The 14,431-nt window shown below is 38.3% G+C and overlaps 1 protein-coding gene across 2 annotated transcripts in view; it reads right to left on the bottom strand.

Annotated features, from left to right (window-relative positions):
- Positions 1-2,936, bottom strand: part of LOC307121133 (phosphofurin acidic cluster sorting protein 2) — a 103,542-nt gene extending 100,606 nt beyond the window's left edge. For both annotated transcript variants that reach the window (XM_079808590.1, XM_079808591.1), the window contains exon 1: positions 2,619-2,936. In XM_079808590.1, the coding sequence (XP_079664716.1) occupies positions 2,619-2,845 (227 nt within the window). In that variant the 5' untranslated portion in view covers positions 2,846-2,936. The remainder of the gene's footprint in view (positions 1-2,618) is intronic.
- Positions 2,937-14,431: the final 11,495 nt, after the last annotated feature.

Below are 14,431 nucleotides of genomic sequence, written 5' to 3'. Positions count from 1 at the left end.
GATCATCTTCTGACGATGCTTGCAAAAAGCTTTTTGGAGAACCTAACCGTTATTGAAAAACAAATTCGATGAAGAGCACACCAAATTGGACGCGAGGCTGTATCTCCGCAACACTTTGGCATATTCAGACCAAACTTGGTTGTCATCCCAAGCATGACCTGAGGCTACATGCAGCGTTTCGACACAACGCCACCTACTGGTCAAAAGATATTACATTTTTTTCTTTTTTGCTTATAACTTTTTGAATGGTTTGGTCAAAAATCCAAAATCTGTCTCTTCGGATACAGATAATGATACCTAAATTTTCTATATCGGCCATTTTGGGCATTGGCCATTTTGAATTTTGTAGTAAAATAATGTATTCAATACGCTTTTGCGTATTGTAGCGAAACTCCGTATTGGTCATCAGCAATGACTAGAATGGGAGTCACATCAGATTCCTGAATCCTTGCCGAGTCCAACGATACCAAACATGCTAGGTTTCACCTTTATGGTTTGATCAATGTTGTGATTTAGCGTTTAAACAACTTTTTGCGAATATCTTTGAAACCATTAGTCCGATCGAGACAAAACTACCATAGGAAAATCGGAATTATAGCGGGTTGACTAAAAGCATATGTCAAAGCCAAATGTCAGAAAGTGGCAATTTTTTTTTTATCAAAGTCAGGTGTGGGTTATTTTTTATATGCTCATAAATACAAATCTCTATAACTCATAAACGAAATGAGATATTTTCACCAAATTTGACACGCTTATGTATAAGGGCACTAGCCTGGTCCTACAAGGCTCTCATACATTTAATTTGTACAGAGAGTCTGGCCACTCTCCATTGACAAGCGTTAACTTCCTTGAAGGCGGGTACTCTGTTGAAGTCTAAAACTATTGGATCTGCCCAGAGCCACTCTGGATCTGCCATAATCAATCGCTAACGTTGGGTCGTGACGTATGTCATCTCAAACTAGCGCACGACATCAACGTCATCGATATCAGCCACTCCCTCTGTTCGCTGATTGGACCGGTTAAAATTTGACCGGAGAAAACCAGAGAATGTACCGCAATCCCAGACGGAGTACTGAATAAAAAAAATAACAAAATTGGCTGTATACAACTCAATGTATTTATGGGGTTTCAACCTTTTTGCTTAAAATTGTCTACAAATGTCTTTACTCATTTTTGCAGTTGGTCTGCTGCTAGTTTCCTTGTTTGCTTCCATTTTGCTTGGCCCCGACAATTGCTGCTTGCAGCTATATTTCTTAATTTTGTTATTTATGGAAGTGATTTATTTCCTCAGAATTGTGAGATATAGTTTATATCTCGCAATTCAGACTTTATAACTGGCCATTGCAAGTTTATATCTCACAAAAAAAAGTCAGAATTGCGAGATATAAACTGACAATTTCCCGCAATTCTGACTTTTTTCTGAGAATTGTTAGATATAAACTCGCAATTGCGAGATATAAACTATATCTCACAATTCTGAGAAAATGTCGTAATTCTGAGATTGACTCGCAATTCTGTGAAAAAAAGTAATAACGGAGGAAATGAAATAACGTTATTGATAACTTAATAATGTTGGGATGATGAGCACATCAAAAACCATTTTATTACACCTTATACGTTGTGTTTACTGAGGTCTATGAACATACATAGTGCAAATACATGTAGAGCTGATCAATTCCCTCACTATTCATCTTCAGCAACATTATATGGAAGGATTTGCTTTCACAAAAACATGCCGCACTTTTGTGCCAGTTCAACAATCATGTAACGCAGCATTTATAGCTGTTAAAACGCCTGATGTGGATGTCATTCTTAAAATCATACAGAATATGCATGTTTGTTGCAAACAAATGACGTTGGTCATTACAACAAGCTCAAATTTGCATTGATTTGACTGTAATGAACACAAAAGGGCTTTTGAGACCACCGATCACTCCAGACTTAAAAAGCCTCCATGCAATTAACATGTGCTTTTAAAAACATGATCCATCCTCATTTTCAAACCAAAACATGAAGATTTTTCAGTAAATATATGCAAAGTTGCTATTACATGATATTAATGCACTATAATGAGATAAAACGGCATGTTGACAGCATATATCAGCAGACTGATATTGAAATGAGTCAAACAAAAAAATCTAACAATGATTATGTAGTTGTTAATCACAGGCTTTGATGTGCAATGCTTTAACTTTAGTGGGTGTGTTTATACCCAAAACATGTTAACCAATGGGTTTGTATATAAACCAAACTAAACACAAAGGAATGTGCATGTATAAACTAACATGTTTCCAAATGTTAGAGCATCGCATGCATATGATTTGTTGCGACCTGCTTTACCAAACAAGCACATTAATCCGGTCAACTATTGATGATTTATGTGTCTACAGACACTTGCCAGCATAAATGTCCTTTAAAATGAATATATGAATGTTTCCTTGAGTTCATAAATTCACCAGCATCACAACACTGAATGCGTGAGTTTTGTTTTGACCTCAAGCAGAACATGCGTGAGTTAAAGCCCGTGTTGCATGCACAGAAAAGCATGCATTTAGACAAATGCATAAACACTGAAGATTTATTTACAAGCATGAACAATAGCATTAGACTTGATGTACCTCGGAACACAGCTCGGAGATGAACGGTCAATCTCCCACGTTGCAAACAAATTCATGGGCACAGGCATGATGGGACCCAAACCCGCCGCACCCGAGCCCGAACCCACAGCTCCGGCCATCGCAGATCCTCCGGGCGCAGCGGTAGCGGGTGCGGGAGCGGGTGCACCGACACCCGGGTTCATGAAGGCGGCCCGGACCCCTCCTCTCTCCACAGCCGCGGCCATCATCGAACCGACACTCAAGCTGGACTGGGATGGTTCTGGACCTCACTTATCAGGCACACGTCCTGCTCATCTCTCACATATACAGATTTGCGATGGTCAGAGGCGGAGCTTCGCTTCAAAAGAGAATGTGGAGCAGATGCGATCTGCGGTCGGCCGACAGGGGGCGCTGAATCACGGGTTCCATTTCCAGTTCAGTAGGCCACTCGCTAACGACTCGTTCTTTTAATGATCCGGTCGAATCGATTCGCGAACCGGTCGTAAATAACTAACATCTGTTTGGGAATAAGGTCAGTGGCATGTGTGAATGTCATTTCAAGAACGCACAGGGCAAAAACACAATTAGAGGGTAAAAAAAAGTGATGTAGTCGAATTGGAAAACATCTATTTAGCATACATGTTGGGAAAAATACTATTTTTAAACTGAAACATAGATAATCATATAGTAAATATAACTCCCAAAAAATGAAAGGTAAAATGTACTATGTAAATTCTCGCTGAAATGAATACATCTAACATGTGAATGCTAAGGTGACTGCTCACTTCATGAATATTAATTACTCCATTCCAATGGAATTTTAATTAGTCTAATCCAAGGTCTTCTCATCTGCCCCTTATTCCCATGGAGCAAAATAAATTGCTTTGTGGACACCTTTTAAGGTTAATTCGTATTATAGGGATCTGCTTCCCCTTGAGTCACGTGCATCAATCTAACACTCACTTTTTGACTGCCCATGAACATAGTATTTGGGACCCCATTAGTTAAATTTGAAGTAGGCATGCTCATCTTCATATGATCATCTAGAATACTCTACAACAGAGGCAAACAAACGCAGCGTGATCAAGCGCATGAGGCGGGAAAGATGGAGGAGTCGCTCGCCGCCATGATCGCCTCTGCAATGGAGAAATAGCAGCAGTTTATTGAAGCGCAATTTAAAACTTTGCAAGATAGACTAGACAATATTCAGTCAGAGCTTTCCAGCTGCTCTAATGGGGTGAGAGAATAGGATCGGAGTAGTCGGGTCGGCAAAATGGAGGAAAATTACGACTAATCTGCCACCATATTGACGACCTTTGAGGAAAACCTTTGGTTTTCCTCCCTCCCTTTCTTCTTTTGTTTGTTCTATTGTTTGTACATTTACATTTACATTTACATTTAGACATTTAGCAGACGCTTTTATCCAAAGCGACTTACAAATGAGAGCAAAAGAAGCAACTAGAACAGTCAAGGGTAACAGTATGCAAGTGCTGTAGCAAGTCTCAGTTATTCTAGCTCAGAACACACAGGACAGTTTTTTTTTTTTTTTTTTTTTTTTTTTTTATAAATTAGACAGACAGAAAATGAATAGAATGATAAGTGCTATGAATAGAATGATAAGTTTGTCTAGCATAAACGAAATGTCACAATTTGCCTTTTAAGCGTCTCTGTTAATTTTGGTCATTAAAGGGTTAGTTCACCCAAAAATGAAAATTCTGTCATTATTTACTTACCCTCATGTCGTTCGACACCCGTAAGACCTCCGTTCATCTTCGGAACACAAATGAAGATATTTGAGTTAAAATCCGATGGCTCAGAATGGCCTCCATTGGCACAATGCACTTTACACTCTCAAGACCCTTAAAAGGTACTAAAGACGTTGTTACAAAGTCCATCTCACTACAGTGGTTCTACAATAACTTCATGAAGCGACGAGAATAGTTTTTGTGCGCAAAAAAACCCCTAAATAATGACTTATATTGTGATGACCGATTTCAAAACAATGCATCATGAAGCTTCGAAGCGTTATGAATCAGCGTGTCAAACCGCCAAACTGCTGAAATCACGCGATCCAAACCGCTGAATCAACTCACTGATTCATAACGCTTCGAAGCTTCATGATGCAGTGTTTTGAAATCGGTCATCACTATATAAGTTGTTATCTAGGTTTTTTTTGCGCACAAAAACTATTCTTGTCGCTTCATAAAGTTATTGTAGAACCACTGTAGTGAGATGGACTTTGTAACGATGTCTTTAGTACCTTTTATGGGTCTTGAGAGTGTAAAGTGCATTGTGCCAATGGAGGCCTTTCTGAGCCATCGGCTTTCAACTAAAATATCATCATTTGTGTTCCGAAGATAAACTTACGGGTGTTGAACGACATGAGGGTAAGTAACTAATGACAGCATTTTCATTTTTGGGTTTTTGACCAAACCTTTAACATTTAATAATGAGTGGGGAGCGGTAACATTGTGTCTGCCGCCCTTCTCGGGGTCACGTTGTCCGTAATGGTTCACCCGATTGTTTTTATTTTTCTTTCGTTATGTTTCGTTTATTGTTATTTTCCTTTTTTTAGTGGATGCTCTTTTAAAGTATTTTTTGTTGTTGTTGTTTTGGAGAAATTGGGTGTTCTTGTGCGTTGTGCTGACCAGAGTGCTGGCCAGTGTATGTCTGTGGTGCATTCTGTTTATTGTTTTATGCCCAGTTAATTGTTTTCTTGGTTTCTTTGTTATTCTATAGCTAATTTATGGCTACAGAAATGCTTCACATAGCCTAGTTACCTGGAATGTAAATGGACCGAATGGTCCCATTAAACATACTGCATGTCTGGATTACTTGCATAGGCAGCAGGTTGATTTGGCATTATCCAAGAATCACAGATGTTCAAAGGTTTTCTAACAAATTTTATTTTGTAGCTTCCTCGTCTTCATTGGATAGTAAATCAAGGGGTACTCTATAGTCGTGTTAAAACGAACGCTTTCATTTAACATTCTAGAAAGCTATAGCTGTGAGGAAGGCAGAGTATCATACATTAAAACATTTATTTATTTCAATTTATGCCCCTTCTCATTTTAATCCCAAATTTTCTCAAAATTGTTTTCTCATCATTGATGCAGATTTGAACTCTGTAGTTGATGTTTCTTTTGATCGTTTTTGTGTGAAGAATTATCCAACACAATCTTTATTATCTATTGAATTATGTAAGTTTATGTTGGATCTTAGTCTAATTGATGTATATCGCCTTTTTACCCTACAAAAAGACAGTACATCTTCTACTTTGCCATGTAATAAAGTTATTCTAGACTGGATTATATTCTTATTTCCCATGCTGCACACTCAGTGTTGATATAAAATCATGCCCTTTATCTGATAATGTGGTCTCAGCTGAAATCTCTCTTGTGTCTGCACCTAGAGCGCCACGTTGGCGTTTTAATACCACACTGTTACAAAATGAAGTTTTCTGTGCAATGCTCAAAAAAAGAGTTGAGTTGGTTTATAGAGATAAATGCTGGTTCGGTGGACGATCCCGCTTTCTCTGGGACGCTATTAAGGGTTGCATACGGTCTTCTTCTATTTCTTTTGCATCCCAATTAAGTAAGTCTAGATTGAAGGAATTAGGCACTCTCGAGACAAAATTCAGTCGGCTGGAGAATTGTCAACAAATTTGTCGCTCTAAGAAAGAAATAAAGGTTATGCGTACAGAACTTATATCACTGTTACGGCACAGAGCTGAGTTTTTAATGCACAAAGTTAGAAGAACTGATTATTTCAATGGTGTGAAGGCAAGTCACCTTTTAGCTCTTAGATTAAGGAATTGCAAAAAGTATTCAAATATTACGGCAGTTCAATCTCCTAATGGCTTGATAAGTGAACCTAAAGGTATAAATATCCGACTTTTATAGGTCGGATTTGCTCTTCTGTAAGACTTTATGCGACAACTTTTTTCAAGATTTGATTCTTACATGTCTCTCTGAAGCAGAAGCTACATCTTTAAATTATCCTATTTCCTTAGATGAGTTAAAGGATGCTCTTGTACGTATGAAGAGGGGCAAGTCTCCGGGATGGGATGGAATCCCACCTGAACTATACCTTTCTTTCTGGGATGAGCTGGGACAGCCTTTGTTGAATATGATTCATTATTCTATTTGGGAGGGTTCTTTTAATAATAGTGCTAATATGGCCATTATTACTCTGTTACCTAAGCCTAATAAAGACTTGACTCAATGCGGGAATTATAGACCTTTGTCTCTTCTAAACAGTGATATGAAACTGTTCACCCAAGTCTTAGCCTACCGTTTAGATGCACTCATGACTAAATTGGTGCATACCGATCAGACTGGTTTCATTAAATCTCACCTTGTGGACGATTATGTTCGCCGGTTATTGCATACTATACATGTAACTAGTGGAATGGACACACCGTGCACAACTTTGTCTTTGGATGCTGAGAAAGCCTTTGACCGGCTTGAATGGCATTACCTTTGGTCAGTATTGGAACGCCTTGGTTTAGGCAGAGATTACATTAATATGGTTAAAGTATTACACGCCAATCCTTCCGCCGTGGTCATGCCAGGGGGCATTACTTCTCCAAAGTTTTCTATATTATGTGGGACTCGTCAAGGATGACCTCTCTTGCGACTCGATTGCACTCTCTCTTGAGCCCCTTGTACAGAAAATTCGTCAACACTCGTTCTCATAGAATTTCGTTTTATGCAGATGACATTATTTTATGTTAGTTACACAGCTGAGTCTATTCATCATATTTTATTAGTATTTAACAGTTTTAGCCAATTTTCTGGGTATAAGATTAATTGGAACAAATCTTCATTGATGCACTTAAATAATTCATCCTCCAAGTCAGTTTTGCCATCTTTTATACTGATAGTAACCAGGAGTGTTGCGAATAACGGCGTTATAGATAAACGGCGTTACTAACGGAATTACTTTTTTCAGTAACGAGTAATCAAACGAATTACTGTTTCTTCCGTTACAACGCCGTTAGCGTTACTGAGGAAAAAAATGCGGCGTTACTATAATTGAGCTCATTGAAGCGGTTTTCATCCGAACAGGCTCTCTGTCAGTCGGACCTGCGACGTGTGTGTGTGTGTGTGCGCGCGCCAGCCATGCGTGTTGGGGGTTTGGGTTGGGTGGTAAACATAGCTGATGATGATTGGTGGGTGGGACACAAGGTTGAGGTTGATAGGTTGAGTTCACACACACACACACACACACACACACACACACACACACACACACACACACACACACACACACACACACACACCTATGACGCACACGCATATGCACAGTCAGCGATGGCAGTCCAACGACTTCAAAGGTAGCTTTCGCAAACTGAAAGTATAAACGCTACTTTTCCCTCGTTGAGGTGAAAGGTCAGAATGTTTATGTAACGTGCAGCTTATGCCCAGGAAGAAAGCAACACAGCAACATTACAATAGTGTACATTAATGTACAATGTTTTATAATAATAATTTACTCTATTTAGTGTCCAATTCATTCATTTAACATATTTAATATTGGGGCATCCAAGTTATTTGACATATTTGAACATTTGAAGAAACAAAAAAGTAACACATTAGTTACTTTCCCTGGTAGTTACTTTTATAATGATGTAACTCAGTTACTAACTCAGTTACTATTTGTAAGAAGTAACTAGTAACTATAACTAATTACTTTTTTAAAGTAACGTGCACAACAGCTTTAGATATTTGGGTGAAGACATATTTCCATCTCTGCACACAATAGCAATGAAAAACGTTCACCCCCGGTTTCACAGACACCGCTAATCCTAGACTAAAATGCATGTTTGAGCTGTTTTAACTGAAAGAATCTTGCACTGACAAATCTTAAAGTATGTCAGTGGCATTGTTTTGTCTCAAGATGCACACCAGTAATGTTTTTTTCTTGGGCACGTTTATAAAAGTTACTTAAATGTCCTAATTGAACTAAGGCCTAATCCTGGCTTAGTCTAAGCCCTGTCTGTGAAACCGGGCCTCAGAGTAAATAATCGTGTAGAGGTGGACTTGACTCGTTGGTCAACACTACCAATCTTTACAAGCTCGGATTTCTCTCATCAAAATGGATATTTTGCCACGCGTAAAAAATGTTTCTGCTATGATATGTCACCACCTTTAGATTTCTGGTCTAAATTGCAAAGATTAGTTTCTAAGTTCATATGGAACGGCAAGTCCCCCCCGTATAAAGTATTCAACTCTGAAGACTTGCAAGGATGCCGGTGGATTGCACTACCGGACTTTAGGCTTTATCATTGGGCTTTTACTTTAAAATCTCTAACAGGTTGAATCCTGGCTCTGTTGTATCTTGGCAACCGATTGAATTTAATCTGGTTTTACCTTATAGACTGCAGGACTTGATTTATTGCAACATTCCATTAAAGGTCCTGTTCTTCGTGATCCCATTTTTCAAACTTTAGTTAGTGTGTAATGTTGCTGTTAGAGCATATATAATACCTGTAAAATTATAAAGCTCAAAGTTCAATGCCAAGCGAGATATTTTATTTAACAGAAGTTCCCTTTCAAAGCCTACAACGAAAGGCCGGTTGGGACTACATCTTTGTACATCCTGCTTTAATTACGTCAGTAGAGCAGTTTGTCGACTAACCTCCGCCCACAAGAGTACGCGAAAAAGGGGGCGTGGTCTTGTTGCTCCCGCGTGGATAAGAGGAAGTGTTGCGTTCGGTTGCGTTTGTATAGTTTGTTTGTCGCCATGTCGTCGAGACGCTGTTATTTTCATCCCGGAGTCAAGTCACCTTTGTTTGGCTTTCCCAGGGACGCTGTACTTCGAGATCATTGAGCGCATGCATCCCCGTTATGGTGAGAGGCGTGACCTTTCCGGTAACGTGCGCTCTGCGTGCGCTAAGCTGCTGTCGAATCACAACACGGGAACCGCTGGCACAATCAGAACTCGTTACGTGTTTCTGAAGGAGGGACTTCATAGAACAGGGAAATCTTTCGAGCCGTTTTGAGGACAGTGAAAACAGCAGTATACAGATAAGTAAATTGTGTGAAAAATACTGTGTTTTTTTACACGCGAAACATGAACACATGTTATATTGCACACTGTAAACACAATCAAAGCTTAAAAAAAACACGAAAAACGGGACCTTTAAAGAATGCAAAACAGTGTTTTGCCCCAATAATAGCATAGCATATCTTCTTTCTACCTGGAGGGCGGCTTCAAAGTTTTCCCGCAATGACCATAAATGGCATTCTCATTCTCCATTATTCCGTAATCATAGTCTTCTTTCGAGTAATAAACCTTTTGTTTTTCTCAGACCGCAGTGATAGAGGGATTAATGTTTTGGCTGATGTTTGGGGGGACAATGGTTTACGACTGTTTAATGATCTGCGTGCAGAATATAATTGAACAGGCACTTCATTCTTTTATCTGTGCCTGAGAACTGCCATGTGTGCATATGGGGTTCCTTGGGGCTCTAGCGTACCCTGTCTAACTTTGCATAAGTTGCTTACTTCATATGGAAGTACAAGGGGTATGGTTTCGTCATTGTACCTGTCGTATTTGGAGGCTTAATTTGGTACAGAGATATTTATGGACTGGCTCAGAAGGCAGTAATGACATATGTTGGATTCAACATGGGCTAACCTCAAACAGGCCTCTAAAAATCCTAATCATCAATTGATCCATTTCAAGATGATTCATAAGATGTATCTCACACCCAGAAAGCGTCATTTAACCCTCCTATTATCTTTGGGGTCAATTTGACCCCATTCAATGTTTAACGTCTGTAAAAACACGATTGACATTTTGTTTGCTTTAGATTGAATGACTTTTCGTAATTTAATGGGGACAACTCTGTAAACATACAATTAACATGATGATATTTGTCCAATGTCCTGTACACATTTTGTAGCATCTGTGTTCTTTGGGGTCAATTTGACCCCAGGCTCTTTTAGCTGTATAAAACATAAAAAATATCAAAATGTTACACCCATTTGTTTAGGTTGTTTTATTGAGGTCACTATAACATGCTATAATTTTATATATTCAATGTAACATTGCACAAACTTGCAGCTCTAATGAAAATATTTATCTTGAACTCTGTCATGGAAACTATTTATAAACCTTAATTAAACAATTTAATAATCAATTTAAAAGGAGTTTATACATGTATGAAGTTATGCTGTACCCACATTGGACCAGCGGCTTGGAAAATGGCTGGGTGGATGATTCAGCTGTGGCGCCATTTTCTGGTCAGACGTGGAATATTATGTGTATATATTGTGGGTATGCTCTAGCCATTGACCATACATTGGTTGTATACTCATTACTGCGGTGCATTGTGGGATTGAATGAGTGCACTCGATAGCGTCCACTATGGTTTTGGACAACACTTCGAATGGCTATCATATTTAATAGTGCCATATTTAAGGATATAGTCATAGTCTTTTGACTAAAATCCCATTTAGTTTGTCATGTTTTAGTCATCTGAATTGTTTTAGTTTTAGTTGAATAAAACCCAAGGGTTTAGTTAAATTGTAAGGCATCAATTAAGCATTTCTCTAAAATTTTCAAACTCATTATACACTCCTGGAGAAAACATCTATTAACCTGTTAATATGAATGATATTAAAGTTTGAAAATACAATACAGACACAGATTTAGACATATAACATCTTTATTTATCTTAAAATTAAATAAAGTCACTTCTCATAGAGACAACATGCTCTTCTTTTTAAATAATGATTCTTTATAACAACTTGCATACAACATTCTTTCCAGCATACATGTTTATTTGTATAAATTAAATATATATATTAATCCTTCTTAAAAGTTATTCATTAAAGTTATTCAATCAAGAGCAGTGAGTGATTTTCTCTTTTTATTTTGTTATTTGATTAACAGCAGCAGGTCTATTAGGCTGCTGTCACTTTAAGGCAGAATACACGGATCCAATACACTGATACACATCCAATATTCTCCCAACTGTTTACGTTCTCCCGATTGCTTACGTGAATGCTCTCCAAAACGGACATTTTGACATAATTACGTATGTGTTTATTTGTCCGTTCAAGCTCAACAAGACGTGAAACAGAGCTCAATTCAGTAGGGGAGAGCGGGGCACAACCTAACGCTTCTTGACTTTCTCAGTTTGTGTAAATCCACTTGGGGTTCAGAGTATTTATTTTTTCCCACATTAATTGCACACATGTCTAGTACATATATGTGGTTTTGTTTCATTAATATATTGTATACTTTTTTCTTGATTTACCCCGAAAGAATGGAAGTGAAATGTGACAACATGCCCCATAGGTGGGGTACATTGTAACATGTGGTGGGGCACAATGTAACATGACCAAATGACAGCTTAAAATTGTATCTGATATAATCAAAAAAATATACAAGACAAACTAAAATATTTTTTCAACAAAATACAATTATTAACTTTTTAAAATAAAATGGCATTTTTTAATCATTAAAAATATAAGCATTTTTGAGTTTGACTACAAACACATCGCTAAAAACAGCTATACAGCATAGTTCAAAACATAATAATAATTAATAATTTCTGAACATTGACTCTCAGTCATTATTCACCCTTTTCTCATGGTTTCTCAAAAGAATTCATAAAAGTATAGAATATAATGGCATATTTCTGATAGGGGCTCATTGTAACACAGTGGTACAACACACCCCATCTGCGCAACTGGGATTTAAATCGCAGCTTGTGTCTTCTGCTGGTCAGATCAGCATTAAAGAACCATCTCAACTTTTAAATAACAGATATAAGATTAAAATAATATTGGATTTGTCATATTTTAAATAAACACCAAAAACAGAGATGAAGTAAGAAATTTACTTTTGCTATGGTTAAATACATGTTCAGTAATATCTTCCAGAGATTTTTTAATTTTGGCGCCATTTTTTCTCTAAATAATGTTGATATGGCAACTAGTAAATACACTGAGTTTCGTCATTCTGGCATGTGTGGAAAGGGTTAAAACATGCGTGTTACAACTAACCCCGCGTTAGGTTGTGCCCCGCGCTCCCCTACTCCTGCACTTTCTGAATAGATCAGGGATTTGTAATTCAAATGTGCGCATCATCTACCACACAGGACATCAAGATGGGATCTCTTTCCAAATCAACCCTCCCTAACATTTTCCTCTCGTTTTTATTAGTTGATGGATTTTGTCATAGTTTTTGTCATTCAAAACTGTTTTTTTTTTAGTTATTCTAATTTTCGTCAGTGAAGAAATGTTGATGAAAATTATTCATCAGCGAAATTAATACTGCCTCCAGGAACAGATTTCGACACACTCTGAGCTTTGCCATAGGGTGTCTAATTTGTCATTTTAGGTTTTACAATGAGTTCCCCACTGCTATACGACCCCGTAATTAATCTTATTAATTTGTGTCTTCCTGTCAGTTTATGTATTTTATTAAATTCTCTTTTTTTATGAAAAATGAAGTTTATGTACTTTATTGTCCAAAGTGGTAGATTGTACAGCACTTTGGTCAGCAGTATAGCTGTTTTAAATGTGCTTTAGAAATAAAAATGCCTTGCCTTGCCATACACCAGAGGTGCGAACTGGCCCTCAACATTCACTTTCCTGCTGAGTTTAGCTCCAACCCTAATTAAACAAACCTAATCAAGGTCTTCAGGATTACTAGAAAGCTACAGGCTGGTGAACTTTATCAAGGTTGGAGGTAAATCTGCAGGAAAGTGGATCTTGAGGGACAGAGTTGAGAACCTCTGCTCTTGAACAGGGGTCTCCAGCCCTGCTCCTGGGGGGCCATTGCCCTTCAGAGTTTACCCCCAGCTCGAATTAAAACACATCTGAACCAGCTAATCAAGGCCTTCAGGAGGAATATCCTAATAGGTGTGCTGGAGATAAACTCTGCCGGACGGCAGCCCTCCACGAGCAGGATTGGACACCCCTGCCCTAGATCAGTGTTTCCCAACCCTGTACCTGGAGGCTCACCAACACTACACATTTTCAAATTATTCCTAATCAAACACAACAGATTCAACTCATCAGTTTTTTAGAAGAGATTCCACGACCAGAAACCGAGGCGTCAGATAATGCCTGCTACAGACAGTGCGATTTCTGCAATACTATAAGATCATTATCCTATAAGATCAATAAACTTGGGTACATGTATGCAGACTGTACAATGACGACACCTGTTGAATCGTATAGAAGAATAAAAAGTCATCAGTATGCGCTAGAGGAAAACAAATAGAATAAGATGAATCGCACTTTGGCAATTGTGGTTTTTATGTGCGCTGAAAAAAAGAGGGGGAAGTGAAAGAGGAGAATAAGAATGCAGTCATGACTATGGAAAAGAGGCCAAATTGGCATGCCAACTTGCAAATGCATAGGACCACCATTTAGGAGCCACGATTGGTCATCTTTCATCTGGGGCAGCCAAAAATCGTACAATGAGTATCGTGCATAAGACAGACAAATATCCAAAATGTGCACTGTCGGTGTGCCTCCAGGAACAGGCTTGGGAAACACTTCCCTAAAGACTTCAATCGTGCACTCTGCACACAAATGGGCCTTCCCTTTCAGAATAATGAGTTTCATTTTCTGTCAAACAAGGGTAAAGTTTTTAGTTTCTCCAATCCTTTTCTGGAGACTGAGATGTCTTTCCAGAGACACAGCCATGCCACTTGCAATTTCTTCCATTGTTCCTGGATGGTCAAATTTGGGCTTAAAACTTGGTGGAAACCAGGGAATTGGCAAAACTGGACAAACAGCTTTATGTTGTAAGGAAATCTTATCATCTCAGGCATCTTAAGACTAAAGAAGCCATGTTGACATGTA

This window comes from Gobio gobio (assembly GCF_949357685.1).
Source record: "Gobio gobio genome assembly, chromosome: 24".
NCBI classification, from domain to species: Eukaryota; Metazoa; Chordata; class Actinopteri; order Cypriniformes; family Gobionidae; genus Gobio; species Gobio gobio.
Note: the sequence above shows the minus strand (reverse complement) of the source record. Positions and strands in the feature narration are given on the sequence as shown.